At 58.7% G+C, this 25188-nt stretch overlaps 7 protein-coding genes across 7 annotated transcripts; 4 read left to right on the top strand and 3 right to left on the bottom strand.

Annotated features, from left to right (window-relative positions):
* E0L32_011624 (uncharacterized protein) lies at positions 1-465 on the bottom strand (the record flags this gene model as incomplete). The annotated part of the gene is made up of 2 exons (XM_031134374.1): positions 1-406; positions 453-465. Coding segments are annotated over 2 exons (419 nt in total), but the record flags the coding sequence as incomplete, so codon positions are not given.
* Positions 466-1218: 753 nt separating this feature from the next.
* On the top strand, positions 1219-6708 carry E0L32_011623 (uncharacterized protein; the record flags this gene model as incomplete). Its single annotated transcript, XM_031134373.1, has 1 exon — positions 1219-6708. One exon carries the CDS (start codon positions 1219-1221, stop codon positions 6706-6708), a length of 5490 nt encoding a protein of 1829 aa, XP_031000221.1.
* Positions 6709-6963: 255 nt separating this feature from the next.
* On the bottom strand, positions 6964-8892 carry E0L32_011622 (uncharacterized protein; the record flags this gene model as incomplete). Its single annotated transcript, XM_031134372.1, has 6 exons — positions 6964-7420; positions 7497-7870; positions 7926-8120; positions 8177-8419; positions 8491-8650; positions 8708-8892. 6 exons carry the CDS (start codon positions 8890-8892, stop codon positions 6964-6966), a joined length of 1614 nt encoding a protein of 537 aa, XP_031000220.1.
* Positions 8893-9788: 896 nt separating this feature from the next.
* E0L32_011621 (uncharacterized protein) lies at positions 9789-12644 on the bottom strand (the record flags this gene model as incomplete). Its single annotated transcript, XM_031134371.1, has 1 exon — positions 9789-12644. The coding sequence occupies one exon, from the start codon at positions 12642-12644 to the stop codon at positions 9789-9791; it is 2856 nt and encodes a 951-aa protein (XP_031000219.1).
* A 639-nt stretch (positions 12645-13283) lies between these two features.
* Positions 13284-14513, top strand: E0L32_011620 (uncharacterized protein; the record flags this gene model as incomplete). The annotated part of the gene is made up of 3 exons (XM_031134369.1): positions 13284-13350; positions 13409-13507; positions 13594-14513. 3 exons carry the CDS (start codon positions 13284-13286, stop codon positions 14511-14513), a joined length of 1086 nt encoding a protein of 361 aa, XP_031000218.1.
* A 1464-nt stretch (positions 14514-15977) lies between these two features.
* E0L32_011619 (uncharacterized protein) lies at positions 15978-19573 on the top strand (the record flags this gene model as incomplete). Its single annotated transcript, XM_031134368.1, has 4 exons — positions 15978-16286; positions 16364-17512; positions 17605-18190; positions 18273-19573. The coding sequence occupies 4 exons, from the start codon at positions 15978-15980 to the stop codon at positions 19571-19573; spliced, it is 3345 nt and encodes a 1114-aa protein (XP_031000217.1).
* A 1350-nt stretch (positions 19574-20923) lies between these two features.
* Positions 20924-24376, top strand: E0L32_011618 (uncharacterized protein; the record flags this gene model as incomplete). Its single annotated transcript, XM_031134367.1, has 4 exons — positions 20924-20966; positions 21043-21082; positions 21145-21264; positions 21337-24376. 4 exons carry the CDS (start codon positions 20924-20926, stop codon positions 24374-24376), a joined length of 3243 nt encoding a protein of 1080 aa, XP_031000216.1.
* Positions 24377-25188: the final 812 nt, after the last annotated feature.

Raw genomic sequence — 25188 nt, 5'->3', positions numbered from 1 at the left:
AGGGCGCCGCCCGGCTTGGTCGCGGCGGTGGTGTAGAAGCACGATAGGACCTGCGACAGCAGGCGCGCGAGCTCGGTCTGGCGGATGAAGGCCTCGCGCCCCGTGTCGGCGGGCACTGAGCCGTCGGGGTGCTGACGCAGCTGCGGCCGGAGCACACGGGCGGGTTCTGGGCCGCCGCCGCGGCGCACCAGGTCGCGTCCGTGGGCGGCCTGGCGGGCCTGCTGTGGGCCACGACCGACGACGGCGAGGAGGTCCGGTGGTGCGCGGAGCGGGTGGACGAGCTGCGCTGGGCGCTGCGGGTCAGGGGCCAGGCGGCGTCGTTTATGGGGGAGGCGCTGCGGCTGCTCGATAGCGTTGGGGAGCCGGTTGGCGGGTGAGATGGATATGTGAAGCGCGAGAGAGTTCGCTTGGGGCCACAGGAGTTGAAGGGAACGCAGGGAGGAGTTTGTTACTAAGGCGTGGCATGGTGAGGTTTGAACGCTTTTGCCAGGCGTAAACGGCCTTGTGAGGAAACATCTTTTTCGTATATATGACTTTTATGATATCCGCAAGAACAGTTATATTCGATTTCAGCTTTCACATCTTCCATTGCCTACAGTGTAACATGTTGATTTGAAGTCAACTCCGAGTTCCTTGTTGATGCTGTAAACCGACCATCAAGGATGTAAGCCAAAGATAAGTGGTTGAGCCTCAGCACAGTTTCCTCTGCGTCGCCGACGGCAGCCGCCGTCTTTGTTTGACTGTATCGAGTATCTTGATGTTGGTCCAGCTTACAGTGCATCAATGATTCCAACATGAAGGCAATACATCGGGCCGACGGCCGGAACTGACATGGAAGTTGGGGGTGGAGCCTCGGGGTTTTGACCACTAAGCGGGAGAGGTAACAGAAATGGCGCTAGTCTTGCTCGTTATCTCAGTCAACGCAGGGATCTTATCTGCTTCAATGACTGCTTCTCTTGGTATTATCTGCCAAGCAGCACCTTGTACACTGAGCTGCGACTTTGACTCTGCGACGGCCCGACGGCTTTGCGCTGATCAATGCCGCTGAAGACGAATGGCTGCAAGAAGTCACTGCGGCCAACAGGATGGTGAAGCGAGCAGCAACATAAAAGACGATAAAGATGGCAGACGACGCAAACTTTGACCTTGGCCAAGCTCAATATTACAACTTTCAACAGTTTACCCAAGACACAGAGTTTAGGATTGGATGAGCCGACAATGCCTCCAATCGCCACGTCCTCCTCCACTCCCCTGACCATCGCCGACTGGGTGGAAGTCCAACGACAAGGAGATGGTCTGGCCCGGCTCCTATCCGTCATAGAGAGGGAGGAGAACGCAGCATCGGTGACATGGATCAGCCTCGCTTCCCCGGATCAGATCCAGGCTCAGTGGGATAGCCTTCAGGGATTCGCCCCTGACAGCTTCCCACTCTTTGGTGTTCCGTTCGCTGTCAAAGACAACATCGATGCCGCTGGCTTCCTGACTACCGCAGGCTGCCCGTCCTTCTGCTCAACACCTGCCACCGAAGACTCTCCTGTCGTCGCGCGACTCAAGGCAGCTGGAGCCATCCTGATCGGCAAGACGAACCTAGACCAATTCGCCACCGGCTTGGTCGGTACCAGATCTCCATATGGCGCGGTGCCCAACTCGTTCGATCCCTCCCGGGTCAGTGGCGGATCCAGCTCCGGTAGTGCGGTCGTCGTTGCCCGTGGAGTCGTGGCTTTCTCTTTGGGCACCGACACGGCAGGTTCTGGCAGGGTACCCGCCGGCCTAAACAACATAGTCGGGCTCAAGCCGACGCGAGGCGCCTTGAGTGCGAGGCGGGTGCTCCCGGCCTGCCGCACCCTCGACTGCGTGTCCATATTCTCCCTCACTGCTGAGGACGCAAGCCTTGTTCTCAGCGTGGTAGAAGGATTCGACTCGCAGGACGCCTACTCTAGATCGCGACCCGATGACGTGCTAGAAGTACCGTTGACTGAACCTACGGTGGCCATATGTGCGGACCCGCCGTGGTTCGGCAAGGTGGAACAAAAAGAAGCGTACGAGATTGCCCTTAACAAAGCCCGCAGCCTGGGGTGGAAGCTGGTGCCAGTTGACTTCACCAAGCTGTTCGCGCTGGCTCAGCTCCTATACGAGGGGCCCTGGGTGGCCGAGCGCTACCAGGCCATCCGCGACTTCATCGAGACCGCAAATCCCGAGGACATGGATCCAGTCGTCCGCGGCATCATCCTCAAGGCACGCGAGTTCAGCGCCGCGGACGCCTTCGAGGCCGAGTACCAGCGGCAAGACCTCACCAGAGGGATCGAGCTCGCCTTTGCCGCGTACGACTTCCTGCTCGTCCCCACGGCCCCGGCGTTCCCAACCATGGATGACTTGGCCCGCGAGCCGGTCAAGGAGAACTCGCAGCTGGGCACATATACCAACTTTGTCAACTTCCTGGACTGGACGGCGCTGTCGGTCCCTGCAGGCTTCAGGTCAGACGGCCTGCCGTTTGGAGTCACGTTGATAGCTCGGCGGTGGCAGGACTACTGCCTTCTGCAGTTGGGGGCGAGATGGCTGAGCGGCGAGCCGAGGTTGCTCGGTGCCACCAAGTCTCTGCGGCTTGAACCGTGTCTCACCCCGATTTCCACGAACAGGAACTCTGCAAAGGAGAAGGTTCCGATTGTGGTGGTCGGTGCCCATCTCACTGGCCTTCCTCTCAACAAAGATCTTGTTGAGCGAGGGGCCTCTCTCAATTATTCCTCAAAGACATCCGACAACTATCGCCTGTATGCACTCAATCCCCAGGGCGGAGTTAGGAGGCCGGGCTTGAAACGCGTGTGCTCAGCCGAAGAAACGGGAGCAAAGATTGAAGTCGAGGTCTGGGATCTGCCGGCAGCCAACGTCGGAAGTTTCATGTCAACCATCCCGCACCCCCTCGGCATTGGCTCCGTCGAGCTCGAGGACGGCACTTGGACCTTGGGTTTTATCTGCGAGCCCAAGGGACTTCAAGATGCCAAGGACATCACAGAGTTTGGGGGGTGGAAGTCGTACTTGGCAAGTTTTGCCAGCAAGGCAGATGCGTCCGACATGTCACCAATAATAATGCCCAGCAGGGTTGCCGCAAAACAAATCACCAAGGTTCTAATAGCCAACCGCGGCGAGATTGCCGTCCGCATCATCCGAACCCTCCGTAAACTAGGCCTACACTCCGTCGCCATCTACTCCGACGCCGACTCCACCGCCCTCCACGTCCGACAAGCAGACACCGCCCTCTCGCTGGGCCCGGGCAGCGTCGCCGAGACGTACCTCGACAGTGCCAAGATCCTCCGCCTCGCCGCCTCCGTCTCCGCCGACGCCGTCATCCCGGGCTACGGCTTCCTCGCCGAGAACGCCGACTTTGCCACCGCCGTCGAGGCGGCGGGGATGACCTGGATCGGCCCCACGCCGGACCAGATGCGCCGCCTCGGCCTCAAGCACGTAGCCCGCACCATCGCCGCGGGCGCCGGCGTGCCCGTCGTGCCGGGAAGTGGCGGCGACGGCGACAGCGAGCTGCTGGCCGGCCTGGGCGAGGCGCTCGCGGCCGCCGAGCGCGTGGGCTACCCCGTCATGCTCAAGAGCACGGCGGGCGGCGGCGGCATCGGGCTCGAGCGCTGCGACGGGCCCGAGGCGCTCGCGCGCGTCTTCGACAAGGTGCAGCGCCTGGCCGCGGCCAACTTTGGAGACGGGGGCGTCTTTGTCGAGCGCTTCGTGTCGCGGGCGCGGCACGTCGAGGTCCAGATCGTTGGCGACGGGGCCGGCCGCGTCTGGGCGGCCGGCGAGCGCGACTGCTCCCTGCAGAGGCGACATCAGAAGGTTCTGGAGGAGTCGCCCGCGCCGGGCCTGCCGGAGGCTGTGCGAGAGGGCATGAGGAAGGCTGCGATGGATCTCGCAGCCGCTGTCCAGTACCGCAATGTCGGCACGGTCGAGTTCATCTATGATGTGGAGGCGCAGGCCTTTTACTTTCTCGAGGTGAACACGCGGCTGCAGGTTGAACACACTGTCACTGAGTCCGTGACTGGTCTGGACCTAGTTGAAGTGATGGTTCGAGTGGCGGAGGGTCGCGTCGATAAGATTGCGAGTCTGGCTGCGGCTTCGAATGGTGTTGTTCCGACTGCTGGGGCGTCTGTCGAGGTCCGCATCTACGCTGAGAGCCCACTACAAGAATTTCGGCCTCAGTCCGGCCGGATCCTGGATGTTACTTTCCCTTCGAATGTTCGAGTCGATACTTGGGTGGAGAAGGGTACTGTTGTCACACCTCTGTACGATCCTCTTCTTGCGAAGGTGATCGCCATGGGAGAGGATAGACCTACCGCCCTCCAACAGCTCTTATCAGCTCTATCAGAGCTTAGGATAGTCGGAATCGAGACCAACGTCAAGTATCTGAGAGGGGTCGTAGCATCCGAGGTTGTTCAGAGTGCCGACTTCTCTACCAACATGCTCGACTCACTGGATATTCCAATTTCTGCTGTCGAGATACTAGACGCAGGACTTGCCACAACAGTCCAAGACTACCCCGGTCGTACAGGGCTCTGGCACGTCGGTGTTCCTCCATCCGGACCCATGGACGACTACTCATTTCGCCTCGCGAATCGGGCTGTAGGCAATGCTCCAGATGCCCCAGCTCTCGAATCAACTCTCCAGGGACCAACCCTACGCTTCCAGACCGAGTCTCTCGCCGTCGTCACCGGTGCCCATGGCGATGTTCACCTAGACGAGCAGCTTCAGCAATCTGGCAAGCCCTTCGTTGCCCGAAGTGGTCAAGTCCTCCGCGTCGGCAAGGCTCGCTCGGGATACCGTTTCAACATTGCCGTTCGTGGTGGGTTTGACGTCCCTTCCGTGCTAGGAAGCCGGTCGACATTTGAACTGGGCGGATTCGGCGGTCACAACGGACGCAAGCTGCACAATGGCGACATACTCGGCATCGGATCCATGATACACCCGACACAGGAGCCTGTAGCTGCTGTTCCAGCGGCGCCTATAACCACTACACCGACGCCGCTCTGGCACATCGGCGTAATCCCTGGGCCTCACGGGGCACCGGACTTATTCACTCCCGAGGGGCTAGAGAGACTGTTCTCGGACGAATGGACAGTCCACTACAACAGCAACCGGCTGGGCGTGCGCCTGACCGGCCCGAACCCCAGCTGGGCGCGGGAGACGGGCGGCGAGGCCGGGCTGCACCCGTCCAACATTCACGACGCGCCGTATTCGGTCGGAAGCGTCAGCTTCACTGGCGACGAAGCCGTAGTGCTGACGCGCGACGGCCCCAGCCTCGGCGGGTTCGTTGTCTTTTGCGTGGTTGCAAGCGCAGAGATGTGGAAGTTGGGCCAGGTGAAGCCTGGAGATAGACTCAAGTTCCAGCCGATTCCCATCTCGAGTGCCGTCGAGGCGATTGCGCAAATGACACAGGCCATCAATAGCGCGGAACCTTTCGAACTTGTCAAGAGCGACAGCGATGTTCCCAGAGGCGAGATTATTTCAGACCGCCGCACAGATATCGGCCGCGGGATCACGGTGCGCCAGGCCGGCGACTGTGCCATGCTCCTCGAGTTTGGAAACGAGAGCGTCTTTGATCTCAACCAGAGCCTCGCCATATTCTCCTTCATCGAGGCGCACAAGAAGAGCCCCATTCCAGGCGTGGCAGAGCTGACGCCAGGTGTCCGCACATTGCACGTCATCTACGACAAAGGTATTCTGCCAAGCTCGATGCTCTGCGCGCTTTCTGTGCATCGCTTTGAGATCTGCCGTCGCGTGCCCTCCCGCCGCTTCTGGCTCCCGATAGCGTTTAACGACTCGGCCTGCGACAAGGCCGTATCGCGATACGCCACTACGATCCGCTCTGACGCCCCGTATCTGCCCAACAACACAGACTTCCTGCAGCAGCTCAACGGGCTCGAGGAGGGAGGCGTCCAGAAGATCCTCAGCGAAGCCGAGTTCCTGGTCCTTGGTCTCGGCGACGTCTTTCTAGGCAGCCCTTGCGCCGTGCCGCTCGACCCGAGACACCGCCTATTCGGGACCAAGTACAACCCTTCACGCAGTTTCACTCCCCGTGGAGCAGTGGGGATTGGTGGCCAGTACATGTGTATCTACGGTAGCGAGAGCCCTGGAGGGTACCAACTTGTCGGTCGCACACTACCCATCTGGGATGATATGAAGTTGCTCTCTGAGCCGGGACAAGACAAGCCGTGGCTCTTTCGTTCGTTCGACAGGATTTCATTCTACCCTGTCACCGAGGCGGAACTCGAAGCAAATAGGAGCAACCCGGCAGCCATGATCCAAGTTGACACAGATGCGGTGCTGGATATGGACGAATACGAAGCGTGGATTGCTGGCATTCAAGAAGAGGTTACGGAGACGGCGGCACAGAGAGCCAATGCCATATCCAGCGCCCCATTCTTCAATAGATTGCTATCACCGCCTCCGCAGCAAAAGTTCGTTGCGCGAAGTACTGCTGATAGGCAACTGCTTGGTGGCGAACAGGTCCATGCCGGCATCGCCGGTCGTTGTTTCAAGTGTTCAGTGTCGGAGGGAGACCGGGTAGAGGAGGGAGAGCCTCTGCTCTGGCTGGAAAGCAACAAGATGGAAATTCTGATCAGCAGTCCATGCTCTGGTGTTGTGGTGTCGCTGGACGTCCAGGATGGAGACCTTGTCATGCCTACGGATGTACTGGCAGTAATCGCTGCTTGATGTGTGCGAGATATCGGCATTGACGGATGAGAAAATTAACATAATATTTTCCCCTTTCCTGCTTCACAATGTGAATTTATCGTCAAGGTGCCTTTGTGATGCATGCGTAAGAACCATTACTACCTAACTATTCAGACGAGACCCTCAACTGTGAGACATCATAGTGTTTTCTCTTGACTGTACCTAAATGAGCGAGTGGGCCTGCATGCATATTACTCCCCAAACACCAATTCTGCTGATTTCATAGACAAGACCTCACATATCTGGAGTGTACGTACTAAACGCCATGCCCTTGGGCACTTCCCTCCACTGCATATCCTTGTCAAGCAGCGGCAGACAGGCGTCCCACTCCTCGCGGATCCTCCGCACATGTCGCTCGCTGCGCGGCGTGATCCTGCACCTGAACGGCTGGGGCTGCACCAAGAGCCCCTCGGTCAGCTTGTCGATGTCGGGCGTGATCTCCCTGCCGTCAGCGTCGGCTGCTTTGCCAAAGTCAAACGCCCACAGCATCCGCGATATGCCGAGGAAGAGCGACCGCTCGGCGATGTGCATGCCCTGGCAGTTGCGCCGCCCGGCGCCAAAGACGAAGTGGTCCCGCTTGCTCGGGTCCGGGTTGAGCGCTGCCTCGGCGGCGGTCTGAAGGTCGTCTGCGTAGCGCGACGGGTCGAAGGCGCGGGGGTTGGGATGTCGGTTCGGGTCCATATGTATCGCCCTTTCGATTGTTCTTGGGGTTAATAGAGTGTGGAACAGGCAGGAGAGCAGTGCTCAAAAGAGTAGCTATGGCTCACCAGACATTCCACATCACACCGGCGCCCTTGGGGATCTGGTACCCCATGTACTCGTCGTCCCTGATGACGGCGTGCGGCACGCCGAGGATGTCGGTCGGCATCCACCGCAGGCTCTCCTTGACGCACCCGCGGATGTACTGCAGACGCGGCTCGTCCTCCATGCTTGGCAAGCGGTCGCCGCACACGCGGTCGATCTCCTCCTGTGCTCTCTTCTGCACGTCCGGGGAGATGACCATGGCCTGGACGAAGCCGATGAGCGTGGCGGACGTGGTGTCGGAGCCGGCTTCCAGCAGCGAGCCGCTGACGTAGCCGGCTAGGTCGTCGGAGAAGCCTTCGAGATCTTGGGCTTTGACGAGGTCGACGCAGAAGCAGGGCTATAGAGTTGTATGTCAGCGAACTGGAGCCACAAGGGTTCTTTAGGGGATTGACTTTTGCCGAGCCGTTCTTGATGGCTTTCTTCACGTTCATCCAATGGCCGACGTAGAGCTCTTTCTCGCGTTCGTGCAGCTTCTTGGCGTACTTTCGCAAGGGCAGAAGAGCATCGGGTAATTTCTTCAACAGGGGGAAGAGATCGACAAGTTGTGCAGTTGTCGTCGAGGTTAAGAGACTGAATTTCTCGAATCCCTACAGGAAGTTGGAGTTGGTATCACAAGATATTGAAGATTGAAAGTTCATCATACCTCAAAGAGCTGCTTAAACTTGGGGTCATCTGTGCTGATGGTGCGAAAGCCAAACACCATTTGAGTTGTAAGTGAATTGGCGTACCGTCGGATATGGTCGATAAACGCATCTGGTTTCTCGAGAAGGTCACAGAGCATCTGCTTGTTTTCCAGATCTTGATAAGGCACGTAAGACCTGGCTGCCTTGATATTGAGAATGTTGTGCACCATCTTCCGGATCATGCGCCAGGTTTCGCCGTACTCCTTTAAACGCCTACAGTGTCAGGACTAGATTTTGGAACTGACCCAAGGCGGTCCGAGCTGAGTTATCTTACCATTAGAAGCATTCGCAACCCACCACTGATAATCTGGCCGAGATACATCTCTGGCCGGGACGAGTAGATGGTGCTGCGCTTATCTAGCAGATCTTTGACAGCCTTGTCCGATGACAACACAATCATGACTTTGGTGCCGAGTATGAGAGAGTAGATTGGGCTTGTCAGCATTAGCACTGTCTCTGGTAGATCATATAGGGTTTAAGTTATGACTTACCCGTATTCTTCGGCCCATTTCTGGAGCTGGAGATGGGCTTTCTTACTTGGCATCTGATGCAGATTGCCAATCAACGGCAGCGTTGGAGGGCCTGGAGGGTACGACGAGGGCCGCCGGCCGATAGTGCACAGCCCATACAAGACTGTGACGAGACCGATGACGGACGCAAGCAGTACAAAAGCCATGGTGAGGGCCTCGAATGCACGCCGAGCTCATAAAGACTAGTAGGACGACTAGTTGAATACTGATTCTAATGGATCAGGTGTTAACTATGAAGAGTAATTATTCCAAGTAATACTACAAAAAGCAGACTTTGGCAAGTGTAGTTGGGCGGCAAGGGTGGAAGGGGCCTTTTATGCATCTTTCAACAAGAAAAGGCTATCTATCCCAGACAGCAGAAGCATCAAAGAGGAGCCGCAGAGCCGCAGGTTCGGCGACAGACCAGCTTTCCACTAAGCACCATCCCTGCCATGTAGGACAAATGTCGCCCGGTCATTGGCTTGCTTATTGAGGCCCTGCTGGTGCATACGTTCATGGTGGCAGGCAGACGAGGCAAATGTATGGCCCGCTGGAGAAGAATACAAGGAAGTGATTATCGAGCCAATCGGCAATCCTTGTCATATGCAACGGCGTTGCAGAGCGGGGGGAGAACAGCATATGATTGTTCAGCTGGAGCATCTGCGTGCAGCCAAGAAGCAAGGTTGAGTAAAAGAATGCTACTTAATGAAGGGAAGAGGGTGTGAGGGCGTAATTGGCAATATCATAAGCGAGGAGAATCCGACTGTTAGAGCCATTCAAGCTGATAGCCATTGTCTAACCAACAGACTTGACTTGAAGGTAAACGGCAAATATGAGAGTTGTCTAGTGGTGTGGGTACTGATTGACACAGCATGTAATTATTCTTACAACCATGTACTTTCAGGTGCATTGCCCAGTCCAAGTCTTGTGTGGTATACAGTCAAAGGGTTCACTTTCAGCAAGGTGACAAAGCGAAAGTTCAAAGCACATATACTAGAAAAAGCGTGTTAAAGACGTTCTGCCATGTCCAAGAAGCTGAACTTCAACTAAGGCGATCCCTCCTTCACATATAAACACTAACATACCCCAACCCCCCACCAACCGCCTTCACCCTCGACGCGATATCCAAGGGACTCCCTTCAGAAATAACAAAATGCCCACTCTCGTCCTCCTCAGACCTCTCCAGCCCGAGCATCTTGTAGATATTCCCCGCCACCAACCCCAAAGCCTCCTCTTCAGTCAGCCTCCCCTCGCCGTTACGCCACGCGATGCCCGCGAGCAGACCCATATCCCGCACGAGCCAGTCCTCCTCGAGCCCCAGCGACACTGCCACACCCTCGCGCACCAGCGCGTCCACCGCCGTGCCGTTGGTCAGCGGTGCGCCCGTCAGCGCCCGCCGCTGGTCCCACGTAGCGCGGTACGACTGCGCCGGCGCCAGCACGACGCCGACGCCGGCTGCCTTGAGCTCCCCGGCCATGAGGTGCGCCTCCGCGCCTCCGAGGATGACAACACGTAGCGTGGTTCCCGCCTCGCGCTCGACCTCGGCCTTGACGCGCAGTGCGGCGGCGATGACGTCCGCGCTGTGGACCGTCAGGACGAGGGCTTTCTCGCCGGCGACGACCTTGCGGAGCTGTGCTGCCTCGGAGTATGGGTCCGCTACCGTGGTCTCGTTGCTACGCACGGCTTCCAGGAGGGCGCGGCGCAGGGCGCCGACGAGCCCGGATATGGAGGGCGTCTTGTCGCTCTTCGCGTCCAGGGAGAGAGTGTAGTGGACGGCCGCATTGTCGGCAAACACGGCGCCCTTGTCGAGCGCTGTGGCGGCGCCGGTCAGGAAGCCCACGCTCGTGCCGCGGTGTGTCATCTGGCCAGACAGCTTGGGAGCAGAGATGGCGCGCGTCACGCCGTATTTGTGCGCGACGTGCAGCTTCTTCCCGTCGAGGGCGAGCCCGTCAAGCCCACGGGTGAATGCATCGCCGGAAGGGCCATTGTCAGTGTCCGCCTCCATGTCGATCTCGTTCAGCCCGAGGCTGGAGCCAAATGCTGTGTAGGATGGGGTGATGTGGCCATCACGCAGGAGAATGACTCTGCTGTCGCTGCCAGGTTTGGAAGCGGCAAGGAGTGCGTCGCCGCAGGGTCCAATACAGGTGACGCGGCCGTTGGAGATGGCAACGTTGAGGTTGCCATTGTCAGAAGCGATGTTCTGTCCATTGATGAGGACTTTGGACACACCCGTGAAGACGACATTCTCTAGCTTGAGTTCTTCTTCGGGAATATCACTCAGATCCTCATTGGGCACGATGGGCGCTGTCAGAGGCTTATCCAACTCGACAGGGTCCTCGAACTGCGCAGTTCCATCGATCCACACCTGGACAGGCGCGGCACCCACACTGAGCGGATCGCTGTCCCAAACAACAATGTCGGCATCGAACCCAGGCTTGATCTTGCCGATGCGTTGACCAAGGCCTAGTCGTTCGGCTGGTGCAGTAGTGACGCTTGCAAGCGCCACATGATATGGCAGGCCATACCGATACCCCTTGGCAGCTTCAAACACGACATGCTGGGCGTTGAGCACAGGATTATCGCTCACATAGACGGGTGTCAGACCTTCATCCCAGAGAAACTTGCCGGCGTACTCGGAGCCAATGTAGGCCTCGGCCTTGTAGTACATGTTGTCAGCGAAGAGGGCCGAGGCTGGCGCACCTCCCCAGGTCCGTTTGAGGATCTCTGGGACTAAAAAGGTCTGATGGGCATGATGAAACGCCCGCAAGGGGAACTTGAACTCGTTGGTGTGGTCGACAAAAGCCTCGAGGTCAGGAATCGTATAGCAGTGCGTGTTGACATGAACTTGGCCTCGGAGCACCGCACCAAGCGACTCCCATCTGATCTCCTGTGGTAAGTAGGTGTCCATCTTGTCCACCCCCAGGGCCTCGGCTGCATCACACCAGTCGTCCTGTGCCCGGACAATCTCGGCGGCCTGCTCGAATGCGTGGCGGAACTCCCAAGACTCGCCCAAGCGGCTGACAGGGCCATGCTCGCCAACCTTGCCGTAAACGCGCTTGGCATTTTCGCCGCAGGCCATTTTCATGTACCGCCAGTTGCGATCCGGGTCTGCTAGCATATCGGCAACACTGAGTTCGGGACGACCATCTTGGGAGCCGACTGCGTGCTTGATCACGTACGCCTCGCCACCGATGTTATTGCCAGAACCCGGAAGCACTAGGCTAGTAGTGACGCCTCCAGACTTGATGACTTGGATTTGGTGATCGAGGGGCTTGATGCCGTCGATGGAACGCACATAGGGCGTGGTGTCAGCAGACATCTCGTTGGTGTCGTCGTCACCGACAAGACCGGGCAGAGGATCAACTCCTGCGTGACTGTGCATATCGACAATACCGCTTGTGAGCTGGCGACCCTTTGCATCCCAGCATACTGTATCCTTGGGTAGTGATGCAGGAGAGATCTTGGACTCAACCCTCATGATGAGGCCTTGCTGGACAAATACATCGGCAGTGATCCAAGCGTAGCCGGAGCCATTCCTGGCCTGATCCGCAGGGGTACCCTCAACAGGCTCACCGACCCATACGGTCGCGTTTTGGATCAGGGTAGGTTTGATGCCCTCGACGTAGCGAGCATTGCGCTCGCGGCCAAGACCAATGGGATCCTGGGGCTTGTGGCGGAGGGTTTTGCATGTTTCCAGATCCTGTTGGAGCCTGGCAAGCGACAGTCTGGTTGAAGGGATGCGTGACTGGCTGAGCTGGGTCCATTGAGCGTAGACGATAAAGAGGAGCGCGCCTAGGCCGACGAGCTTGAAAGCCCGTGATCGGCGCATGCGGCGTTGTCGGAGCTCGCGCCAGCGGGGAGACGACGAGCTATCGCCGACAGCGCTGTACGGAGGCAGCCCTCCCTTGTCGTGGTCCATCGCGGTGAGAGTCTTTGCGGTACCTCTTTTACTTCATCCCTGGCCTCCTTGCAGTGAAATGGCAACGGGAAACGAAAGGAAGAAGAGGAGGGGATGTCGGAATCCGGTGTTGATCTGGCGCTGCTCGTCTCGTCAAAGCTATGGCCAAGAATGGCAGGTATCACAGTGGACTCCTGACGCAACAACGACGAACTGATAAGCTTTGCAACAACACCAACTCCAAGTTATCGGCATATATTGAAGAAGTAAGCACTTGGGCGATGCTACCTAGATTGAATGCATTGCATTTTGATTATTCGTATCCTTCAGACATCGTAGTTCCATCATGTCGAGAGCGATGTACCTTGGTACATGATACCTTCAGCAAAGAATGCGCTAACCCCAAATAGGCTAGCTGCCTCATCGCGGAGGTGGCCCTTCCTTTGAGGAGGCTGAACTTTTTGAGGCAGCAAGATCCAGAGCCAGAAGCTCCAAGGCGCGATACTCGTCCATCAACGGCATCCGCCATCTCGACCACACCGTCTTCCCGACTCGCGAATCCAGCGTCCTTGTCGCATCGCCTTTCTCTCTTTCTGCGATCAATCGCCCGACCGCACACCTCGCCAAGGTAGCATCAATTCGCCCCGTCGCGCCAGGACCATGGGCAAGAAGAAGCGCAGCCACCCCGACGTCGAGGAGCTCCTCGCTCGGCCATGGTGCTATTACTGTACGCCACTATCGCGCAGACACAATCTGTTACGTGTTTACTGACTGCGTTCGTCTAGGTGAGCGTGACTTTGAGGATCTGAAGCTCCTCATCTCCCACCAGAAGGCGAAACACTTCAAGTGCGAGCGATGCGGCAGGAGATTGAACACGGCGGGAGGTACGTTGATCGAATCGTGTGGTGATGCTACATCTTTGGCACATCTTTCTGGCGATAATGGATGCTGACTCTGGACGCGCGATCAGGACTTTCCGTGCACATGAACCAAGTGCACAAGGAGTCGCTCGCCGAAGTCGAAAATGCCCTCCCGAACCGACAGGGCCTCGACGTCGAGATCTTCGGAATGGAAGGCGTGCCAGACGACATTGTCCAGCAGCACAACCAGAGGATCATCCAGAACTACTACCAGGCCCAGGCTGAGCGACGTGCCGCCACCGGCAACCCCCCGCCGGGCCAGTCTGGAGGCCAGGGCCCAGCCAAGAAGATCAAGATAGAGACGGCAGACGAGCTCAAGAAGAGGCTAGCAGAGCACCGCGCAAAGATGGCGGCAAGGAAAGCTGCCGGCGAAACGGGAAGCCCGGCGCCTCCGAATGGGCAGAGTCCCGCGCAAAACGTAGGATGCCCATGTGACGTCCCTTCCTCTCTAGACCAGTCGCTGATTCTCTCTCCCTTGCAGAACGGCCCCTTCCCCCCTCCCCAAGCCGGGTTCGAGTACCAACAGCAGCAGCAATACGGACAGCCTCCCGCCGGCCAATACCCCCCTCAACAATTCCTCGGCAGCTACCCGCCCGGCGCTGCACCGTATGGCGCCCCCGGAGCCCTCCCCGCCCGGCCTGGCAGCAACCCTCCCGCGCAGTCCGGTCTCCCGCAACGACCACCTTACGGGACTAATTATCCCGCCGGTGCGTATCCCCCACCGGGCGGCAGCGCGTCCACCCTCGACGAGCTGGTCTCTGGCGCCGCTCGACAGGGCGACGATATCGACCAGATGATCCGCATGGCCGAGGCCGGCATCAAGGCTCCCAAGCCCGAGGGCGTATCAGAGGCGCCTGCAGCCGAGAAGGTCAAGAAGGAGAAGGCGATCAGGATGATCTACGCGGACACGGAAGTGAGCTTGGAGGAGAGGCTGGGGCAGATGTCAAGATACGCCTCGGCCGCAGCATGACCGGATGCCGATAGGGTGTAGGTGTCTGTCACGTTTGGGCATACTAGGGACGGGATGGATGCTATCTGGTGTTTAGGTTGTACTTGTATTGCCATAAAGAAAATCTGCAAAGCAGCGCCATTGAGAAACCACAGGGCCTGTCTCAACATGCTCCCAGCTGCTGTCTTCTCAGGGGTGGCCTCATCCGTTCAACGCGCCGAGTTAACATATACTAGCAAGGTGATTGGGTTGGCATGGGGATGCAAGAGGATTCGCCCAGACCGAGTCAAGTTCTGACTGAGAAGTAAATCAATCAGCAGCAGATGTCAACACAAGAAGGCAGGCATCTTCGTTCAAACTCGCGATACGATGGCTCCCTCGCCACACAAGCCGAGTGCCGACCGCCCGTTTGTATTAGCTCACGGATCTCAAGAATCCCACGAATAAGCTATTTTCAACCTCCGGAGCTCGTTGGCTGCTTGGCGGGGACGCCGAACCAAATATCCAGAACGGGGTCCAGGGTTGATGCTGGGGTTGCTTTGCGGCTAAATGCACATCTCCGCCTACCTTCCCCGCAACAACTCACTCCCTCTGGTGGGTGCAGTGAGAGGGAACTTGGAAAGGGCTTTTCCGTGTTTTCACCAGCTAACCTTGATACCTAGACTTTGATCGTTAACGATGGATGCTACCTACTTAGATTGACATGCTTCAGAAGCAGAGCCGCAATCATCACCCTGTCATACCGTCGACCCCGAAGATATAAGTGCAAGATATGCGGGCAAGCACAAGCAGCAGTCGACGCCAGATCAACCGAAGAGTTATGTCCTGGTGATATGCATCCCCCACTGCCCGATCGTGCGGGGAAACGGGTTCGCGACTCGAGGCTGTCCGGCGCCGTTATCCCAGGTCTTACACCAACACAACACCTCGTGAGATGGATCGTCGGGACTATTCCCATCAGTGGCCAAGGCTACCAAGCCCACACTGCCTGAACAGCACCCCAACATCAGCTGCCGCCTGCTCAGCAGCCTGCCTCTGCAGCAGCCTCTTCGCTGATCCCTTCGAGCCCACGTTGACTTTATCCGGCAGACCAGGACGCCATTACCTCACCATGTCACCTTGCTCCAATATCGGGGCCGCCCGCACCGGGCGAGCTCGCACCATACTCACCAGCACCCACGCCGCTATGCCGTCTTGGTCCGCGACTGCGACTTCGTTCCTGGATAATCTATTTTGCCATGTAAGGTCCAGACAAGGGTAGGTAGCTCTGCTCCCCTCGAGCGAGCGTGAACCACGCCCGTCTGTGTAAGCTCCCGGGCGATATAAGTCCAGGATGCAGGCTTTCACCTGCAGAGCGTCTGCTCCTGACCTCTGTTCGCAAGCTCCCCTTGATCAAGGTCTGGTCAACCAATTGTCTTCCTTTCGTATCAAGGTAGACAGATAGCTTGCTTGTCTGCTCGATTGGCCTTTCTTCGTATTGGCATAATGCAGCTCAAGTCGCGCCTGCTCGCCGCCCTCGCGAGCGGGGCCGGCCTGGTTGCGGCGCTGGGCCAGAAGCCCATTGTTGCTTTCGAGTCTTCCGCCGGCTCCTTGCAGATTGCCGGCGGCTCTGTCTCGGCCGGCCAGATCCGCGTATCGAGCAATGAGTACTGGGGCGTGATCCGCGCGGCAGGCGACCTGGCGCTCGACTTTGGCCGGGTCACGGGCACCAACTACAGCCTGAGCAACGGCGAAAAGGGTTCTACACCCGCTTCATACGAGTATGACCCTGTGAACAATATGAACAATACTGTGGTAAGTTGGACAGCCGAGGACCGTTCGTCAAACACAGAGTCTGGCTGGCGAGGGAAGATGCTGACGATGACTGGCAGTACTCGACCACCGCGAAGCAAAGCTTTCCCGGGCCCAAGTACGCCGACCCGGCGCCCGATAAGACGGTCATCATCGCTGGAACTATCGGCCACTCGTCACTCATCGACAAGCTGGTCGACGCCAAGGCGCTCGACGTCTCCGAGGTAAAGGGCAAGTGGGAGTCTTTCGTCAGCCAGCTCGTCAAGGACCCCATCCCGGGCTGTGCTCAGGCCCTCGTTATTGCCGGCAGCGACCCGCGCGGTACCATCTTTGGCATCTACGACGTCAGCGAGCAGATCGGCGTGTCGCCCTGGTACTTCTGGGCCGACGTCCCCGTCAAGAAGCACAAGGACATCCACGCCCTCGCCGAGCGCAAGGTGCAGGGGTCGCCCTCGGTCAAGTACCGCGGCTTCTTCCTCAACGACGAGCAGCCCGACCTGACCAACTGGGTGGCCTCGCGCTGGCCCGACACGCCCTACGGCGCGGGCTACGGCCCGCAGTTCTACGCGCTCGTCTTCGAGGTGCTGCTGCGCCTGCGCGCAAACTACCTGTGGCCCGCGCTCTGGGGCACCATGTTCGAGGTCGACGACCCGGGCAACCAGCCGCTCGCCGACGCCTTCGAGATCGTGCTCGGCAGCTCGCACACGGAGCCGCTCATGCGCGCGCAGAACGAGTTCGGCCACTTCTACAAGGGGCCCTGGGCGTACAACCTCAACAACGAGACCATCGACGGCTACTTCCGGTACGGCGTGCGGCGCGCCAAGCCCTACGCGCGCAACTCGCTGTGGACGATGGGCATGCGCGGCACGGGCGACACGGCCATCGAGGGCCTCGGCGTGGACAAGATCGTCACCATGCTCGAGACGCTCGTCGGCAAGCAGCAGAAGATCATCAGCGAGGGGCTCGACGGCGTCAACATCTCGGACGTGCCGCAGATGTGGTGCCTGTACAAGGAGGTGCAGTCGTACACCTTTGAAGGGCTCACGGTGCCCGAGGACATCACGCTGCTGTGGGCCGACGACAACTGGGGCAACGTGCGGCGCCTGCCGCTGGCCAACGAGACGGGCCGGGCCGGCGGCGCGGGCGTGTACTACCACTTTGACTACGTGGGCGACCCGCGCGACTACAAGTGGGTGAACACGGTGCAGCTGTCGCACACGGCTGAACAGGTGAGTCGGTAAATCAAAAGCAGAAGATTACCGATCAAAAGGGTGAAAGAGCGTGCAAAGCTAATCGATATCTCTCCTACCACCACACACAGATGCACCTCGCCTACTCCCGCGGCGTGGACCGCATCTGGATCGTCAACGTCGGCGACCTCAAGCCCCTCGAGATCCCCATCAGCCACTTCTTCGACATGGCCTACGACGCCGCCCGCTGGGACGTCGACAGCACCGACGCCTGGACCCGGGCGTGGGCGGCGCGCGAGTTCGGCCCGGAGCTCGCGGCCGACATCGCCGAGGTCGTCAACCGGTTCGGCATGTGTGCCGCGCGGCGCAAGTTCGAGCTCGTCGAGCCGCAGACGTACTCGGTCATCAACTACAACGAGGCCGACGCCGTGCTGGAGCAGTGGGCGGTGCTGCGCGAGGACGCGCAGGCGCTGCACGACAGGCTGCCCAAGGAGGCGCGCGACGCCTTCTTCCAGCTCGTGCTGCACCCGATCCTGGGCGGCGAGATCGTGCACAAGATCTACGTCGGCGCGGCCAAGAACGCGCTGTACGCCGGGCAGAAGCGCAACGCGGCCAACGAGGTGATCAAGGCGGTGCTGCGGTCGTCGGACGACGACGCGAACCTTACCGTGCGGTGGGACAAGATGCTCGACGGCAAGTGGGCGCACATGATGGACCGTGAGTGCTACCTGCATACCTCTCAGGACGATTGTAGTCCGTGAAGAAGAAACCGAGAGCCGCTGACCCGAAAATTCTTCAGAAACCCACCTCGGATACGATGGCTACTGGCAGCAGCCCATGCGCAACAGCCTGCCGGCCATGACCTATGTACAGACGGCCTTCGCCTCGCTGGCGGGCCACGTCGGCGTCGGCGTCGAAGGGCGGAACGCGACGATCCAGGGCGACGACAAGTGGCACACCAACTCGGGCAACACCCTCGTCGTGCCGCCCATGGACCGCTACGGGCCCGTCACGCGCTACTTCGACGTCTTCTCGCGCGGCACCAACTCGTGCGTCTGGAACGCGGCCCCGTGGCAGCCGTGGGTCAAGCTCTCGCAGTACAACGGCACCGTAGGCGGCGACAACGGCACCGACACGCGCGTCTACATCTCGGTCGACTGGGCGCGGGCGCAGAACGCGACCGTCAGCATCAACGTCACCACTCCGTGCCGCGGCTTCGACAAGTACGGCTACTCGGAGCCCACCATCCAGGTGCCCATCGTGACGCGCTCGGTGCCCGAGGGCTTCAAGGCCGGCTTCGTCGAGTCGGACGGGCACGTATCCATCGAGGGCCCGCACTACCAGTCCATCATCGCGCCGTCGAAGTCCGCAAACAGCAGCATCAGCAGCAGGAACGTCACGTACCACACCTTCAAGAACTACGGCCGCACGCTGGGCGGCGTGGGCCTCTGGCCGCTCGACACGGACAAGCTGAGCGTCGAGGAGGCGCCGGCGCTCGAGTACGACATGTACCTCTTCACCAACAGCTCCGGGCCGCAGGGCGTGGCCAACGTGACCGTCTTCATCTCGCCGAGCCACAACTACCTCGGCGACAGCACGCCGCTCGAGTACGGCGTCGCGCTGTACCCGGCCGGCGGCGCGGCCGAGCCCCCCAAGCCGACGATGGTGCGGCCCGTCGGGCGCACCGTGGGCGGCAACCTGCCCGACGGGTGGGGACTGGCGGTCGGCGACGGCGTGTGGGGCCGGTACGGCAACTACAGCACGCGCGGCTTCAACGTGACCAAGGAGGGCGCGTACAAGCTGCGGATCTGGTGCCTGCTGCCGAGCGTCCTGGTGCAGAAGGTCGTGGTCGACACGGGCGGCGTGCGGCCGAGCTACCTCGGCCCTCCGGAGAGCTTCCTCGTCGGGCGGGACGAGGTGGGCAAGCAGAACCAGACGGCGTTTACGAATGGGTACGGCGTCGTGGGCGGCGTGGGCAGCGGAAACGTCACGAGGGGTGCGGCGACGGGGGAGAAGAAGAATGCCGGTGAGGCGCTGAGGGCTGGTGGGCTCGCCACGGCAGTGATGGGGTTTGTATTGGTGGTGGTGTGGCTGGTGTAGTCTGATGGTGATAATTGGAATATGATATATCTTGAGTCGATCTGAATCTCCTGAGCGATTCATAGAACTACCTAATTTGGCGCATTAAAACCTACCTATGCCGAAGCCCCGTTAATACCGGCGTTCTCCTACTTTCACCGCCAGCACTTTGTAACAGTATCTCATCCAAAGCGAACTGTGATCTATAATACCCAGCAAGATCTGGCTACAATAAGTCGCAACCTCGTCTACTGTTGTGCCAGCATACACTGCCCTTATGGCGAGCATCTCAAAGCTTCGGAAGCCTCGTATCCCATTCTCGAAGCTTCTAGCCACAAATCGGTGCAAAAGAACAATGCAAGAAGACTTGTAGAGATGAAAGGGTTGCTCCGCTTCCAGTCCTTTCCGGTTTACTCCCTGTATACTCAATTTACTTTCCACAACAAGCAAGAGAATAATCCGGGCGAGTCATCTCCCAGCCCCACAGGATTTGAAACGATGATGCGCTCGTTTAACGGCTTCATTGGACGCAGTGTTTGGGCGCGTCGACTACATAAGTAAGTTTAGAGGTGGTCACTCTCAACATTGAAGCTGGGTAGTTGGTTCAGGGGGATTTGGTTCAGGGGGATATACGAACAATGACATCAAATGCTTACCCCTGGAGGAGTTCCTCCGGGCGATACATGTTAAGGATCAGATGCGACGTTCGAACCCAGCTTCAAACATTCTTTTTTTGCATTTTTTTCTTGGAGTTGAAACTTCCTCTTCAACGTGACTTATTGATATCCATTTCACTTTTCCCCTGAGAAACAGTGGGGCGCCGACCGAGCATCCACAGGGGATCTCCAGTGGGCCAACCCCACTAATTACCACGTATTGACTGCCGTTTACAGCGCTAAAGGCCTGCTGGGTGAAGAGGTGGGCCCCCACTAAAAGGGGACTCCCGGTTGCTACGGTAAACAATTCGAGCCACGGCCACCCTAAACAAACCGGGAAGCTCTGTCCAATCACGCCGCCCTTTTTTCCTCGACGGTGGACATGACGGGAGAGACACTGCCTATTCAACCACGACGAGTGTCAAAACTGCAACTCTTCACCCACAGGGAGGACGTCATTGCTGTTGGATTGGAGTTCTTGTCTGCCTGGCTTCCTCTCTTTCTCTTTGGACGACGGTCTACTCGATACCAACTCGAGGTCATCAAACAACACCCCGGGTCTCGCTTGCTTTTGTTTACTTTGCCGCATCGCATAAAGCTGCGATAGCTGTCTGCGCTGCTTGACGATACCCAGCTTCCCGAGCGCAGCACGCGGCGCAGAGCAAACGGCTGAGCGCATCACGAAAACAACACCAGACACCCGACAACACACATCATGGCGCCCTTGGACCCAGGAGCGTCATCCATCTCGGTAGCAGGTAAGGCGACACACGCACCCGTTGCAGACAACACCAGCGACGACAGCAACAACAAGACTGACTCGCGCCACTGCAGTCCGAGTACGCCCATTCACAATCAGAGAAGCTGCGCAATTGTAAGACGATGACCCATTCTCGACTGGCTGGGCAAGGTCGACGCTGACAAGGGGATGCTTAGAACGAAAACCGATGAAGGCACGCTCTTCCTGGGCGACGGCTCCCTCGCCGCTGCGCCGACCCCGAAGCTCAACCAGAGAGGCCTAAGATCAGTGATCAAGGTGGTGGATGACAGGTGCCTGTATGCAATCCCAACTCTCTCGATCCACAACCCCCCCTTTTCATGATTCGGCTGACCGTCCGTCTTTCGCAGTGTGTTCGACCCCCCTGAAGACAACCCCGTGCAAAAGTTCTCGAGATCCGTTGTGCCCACCGGCAAAAAGGTCAAGGACCAGGTCTTTGCCTTTGACAGAATCTTTGACGACAAGGTCTCACAAACAGAAGTCTACGAGGGCACCACCAAGCCCCTCCTCGACAGCGTGCTCGACGGCTACAATGCGACAGTCTTCGCATACGGCGCCACCGGCTGCGGCAAGACTCACACCATCACCGGCACGTCACAGCAGCCCGGTATCATCTTCCTGACCATGCAGGAGCTCTTCGAAAAGATCGCCGAGCGCAGCGATGAGAAGGTCACCGAGCTATCATTGTCATACCTCGAGATCTACAACGAGACCATCCGGGATCTCCTGGTCCCGGGAGGCAGCAAGCAGGGGCTGATGCTGCGCGAAGACTCACACCAAGCTGTCAGCGTCGCCGGCCTGACGAGCCACCATCCCAAAGATGTGCAAGAGGTCATGGATATGATCGTGCAGGGCAACGAATACCGTACCGTCTCGCCCACAGAGGCCAACGCCGTGTCCTCGCGGTCGCACGCCGTACTTCAAATCAACATTGCTCAAAAAGACCGCAACGCCGATATCAACGAACCTCACACCATGGCTACTCTCAGCATCATCGATCTCGCAGGTAGCGAGCGCGCCAGTGCTACCAAGAACCGAGGCGAGAGGCTGCTGGAGGGTGCCAACATCAACAAGTCGCTGTTGGCGCTCGGTAGCTGCATCAACGCGCTCTGCGATCCTAGGAAGAGAAACCACGTACCATACCGAAACAGCAAGCTGACGCGTCTGCTCAAGTTTTCGCTGGGCGGGAACTGCAAGACCGTCATGATTGTCTGCGTCAGCCCCTCGAGTGCGCACTTCGACGAGACTCAAAACACGCTCCGATATGCGAATCGGGCCAAGAACATCCAGACCAAGGTCACGCGCAACGTCTTCAATGTCAACCGCCACGTCAAGGACTTCCTCGTCAAGATCGACGAGCAGATGGCGCTCATCAACGAGCTCAAGGCACAGCAGAAGGACGCCGAGGCGACCTTCTTTGCCAAATTCCGCAAGCAGATGGAGAAGAGAGACGGCATCGCGAGAGAAGGAATCCAACGCATCAGGGTGGCGTACGACAACTCGGCGGAAGAGAGGCAGCAGAAGATTGCCGACATGAAGAAGCTCAAGGCCTTTGAGCGGCGGATTGGTCTACTCTCGGCCTGGATTGCGGCTTTTGACACCATCTGCGACGCGCGGGAAGATGAGGATGCCATGCCGCCCAACCTCACGGCCATGCGCAAGACTGCGCAGGGCATTCTAGCAGAACTGGAGCACAGCCGTCAGCACCTCCACCAGAAGCTGGAGAAGTCCAATTGGGAGCGTGCGATCGATACTGCTCTCCAGCACAGCATCGCTCAGCTTCCTACAGACGGTGCATGCGATGGTGGTGAAATTGCAAGCCTCACACGAGAGACTGAGCTTCTGAAGTCCAACTTTACCAGGGAAGCGTACAGGGAGGTTCTGGACAGTGAAAAAGCCGGTGATGCGGCTACGGTACAGATTCTCCTGACCGCTCAGTTCGACATCCTCTCCTCCCTGTCCGAGACGCTCGCCATGAATGAGGAAGAGGCTGTCGCGCATGCCAAGGACATCATCAAGAGGCTCCTGGAGACCGGATACACTGCGGCATCGCATGTCGTCAAGCCCGACGGCGCCAACATGCCTGTCGAGCTGTTTCCTCCTACCAAGCGTGGCACGCCGAAGCGAAAGAAAGCTGCGGCTGTCAAAGTGAGGCCTGTTCCTGCACCCGCTTTCGTCGCTGTGGCTCCAGCAGCGCAGCAGGTCTTCGCCTCTCCGATGAAGTCGTCTCCTCGACGGCGCAAGGTCGCAGCCGGCAAGAAGGGCGTTTCCTTCAGCCCCAAGAAGACGACTCCCTCCAAGCGCAGCGTCAGGTGGCGAGACGACGAGACGGAAGAGGGCACACTGGCAGACTTTGAGAAGACTCCCCAGAAGTTCGACTCGACTCCCGAGCAAGACTCTCCGCTAAAGAAGAAGCGCGATCCGGCGATGATCCCACCCATGCCCGCGCTACCATCATACCTCGAACAGCAAGACTCAGCCTCGGACTCGAGCCCGTCGCTTACCGTTCCCGAGACCTCGAGCCTGCCTGCCTCCAAGCCTAACAGGTTCCAGGCCGGCTTCCTGTCCAAGTCTCGCGGTCCGTCGGCCGGCAACGGCTCGCCTGTCGCGCCGACCCTGTCTCTGAACCTGGCCAACTCTTCGGACAGCGAGGAGCGCACGACGCCGCTGAGAGACCTCAGCGTCGGCCAGGCCTCGAACCACCTGTCGCCGCCGTCGGCAACCCGCATCCCATCGGCGAACCGCTCCTCGCTCGACGAGAACAACCCGCCGGCGATGTCATCGCTGCTGGCAGGCTCGGCGAGCAACTCGGACACGGACGACAACTCCTCGACCATCGACCACCATAAGCTGCGCTCGGCGCTCCACTCGGCCAAGAAGTCGCACCGCCTGTCGTCCATGACGGGCACGGCGGCGTCCAACGCGAAGCGCACCTCGTCCATCGGGTCCGTGGGCGGTGGCCACCACCACCACCGCGCCTCGGCCTCTTACTCGGGCCCGCCGCCCGCGAGCTCGACCAACGGCATCTCGCGGCAGTGGCGCCGCGGCTCCGCGGAGCGCAGGCGCTCGCCGCCCATCACGTGCTCGCCGCCTCCTGCGAGCGAAGGGGGAGGAGGAGGCGGCGGCGGCGGCGTCCTGGGTCCCGCTGCGCGGCCCGGCGGCGCGTTCACGGCGGGCCAGGCGCGGAGGATGAACATGGGGGGCAGCGTGCGGGGCGATAGCGGGTCGCCGCGGGAGAGGCTGCTTGCTGCTGAGGGCAGGGCTAGGAGGATCACCATCGGCAGTAGGCTCGAGGGCGTGCCGGGAAGCGCGAGGAAGGATGCTGCTTCCTCTGCTGGTCCGGCGGGATCGGGCGCGGCGCCGACTAGGGCTAGCGTGGCGTGGAGATGAGTTCGGGTTGCTTTAGCGGTGGGATGAGAAGAGAAGCCTTTTCGATTCTTTGTATCTTGTTATCCCGGAGCCGTCGGTCTGTCTGCTGTACGTATTTGTGGGGAGACTAGACTCCTCGTCGGACAGCCGGGCTTTTGTCACATGGTTCTTTTGGTTCTGATGTTGGCGTTGGTAAAAGGGGGGGTCCTTTTGTTTGCATTGCATGCATACATGAGATCCTATGATGCATTTTCTTGTCTTCCCTCTCTTCAGTGTATCAATAACTAGCCATTAGGATAAATGGTGGCGTTGTTTTTCTATTTTCTGCTTTTGTTTCTGCCTTGTCTGAATCGTTTAGTCATCTCTTGTATGATACTAAATAATGGACATGCTTGTTTTGCAGTTTTCAAAATGATCAATATGTCCTCTTGTGCTAAGGCAAACCTCTTTCGCTAAAGGGTACGCGTTTTCCCCTTAATCGCAAGAGAAGGAAGCATCATCACTCCTCGTTGGGCTCGTCTTGTCCGGCAGGCAAACCGGCAGGCAAAGAGCCGGGCGCAACGGGTGGCTGAGTTGGGATGTCGGATACTTGGATGCGAGGAAGTCCCGTGAAACTACGAATTGACGCAAGGACGGTTTTGACTTTTCCTGGTTGTCGGGCCGGGCCCAAGTCGAACGGGGGCCCGATCTACAGACATGGTGGGTGGTCAACCGTGATCTTGGCTTTCTTAGTAGATGGGTAGTTCCGCTCTCTAGGGTCCAAGGAAGGGAGTCCCCAGCTTCCACGTCATTCTTCGAGCTCTTAATAGTTAAGCCTGCTTCATGTTTTGGGG

The sequence above is a fragment of the Thyridium curvatum genome (assembly GCF_004353045.1).
Source record: "Thyridium curvatum strain D216 chromosome Unknown NODE_111_length_103525_cov_82.688156, whole genome shotgun sequence".
NCBI lineage: Eukaryota > Fungi > Ascomycota > Sordariomycetes > Thyridiales > Thyridiaceae > Thyridium > Thyridium curvatum.
This window is presented reverse-complemented; position numbering and strand designations above follow the sequence as displayed.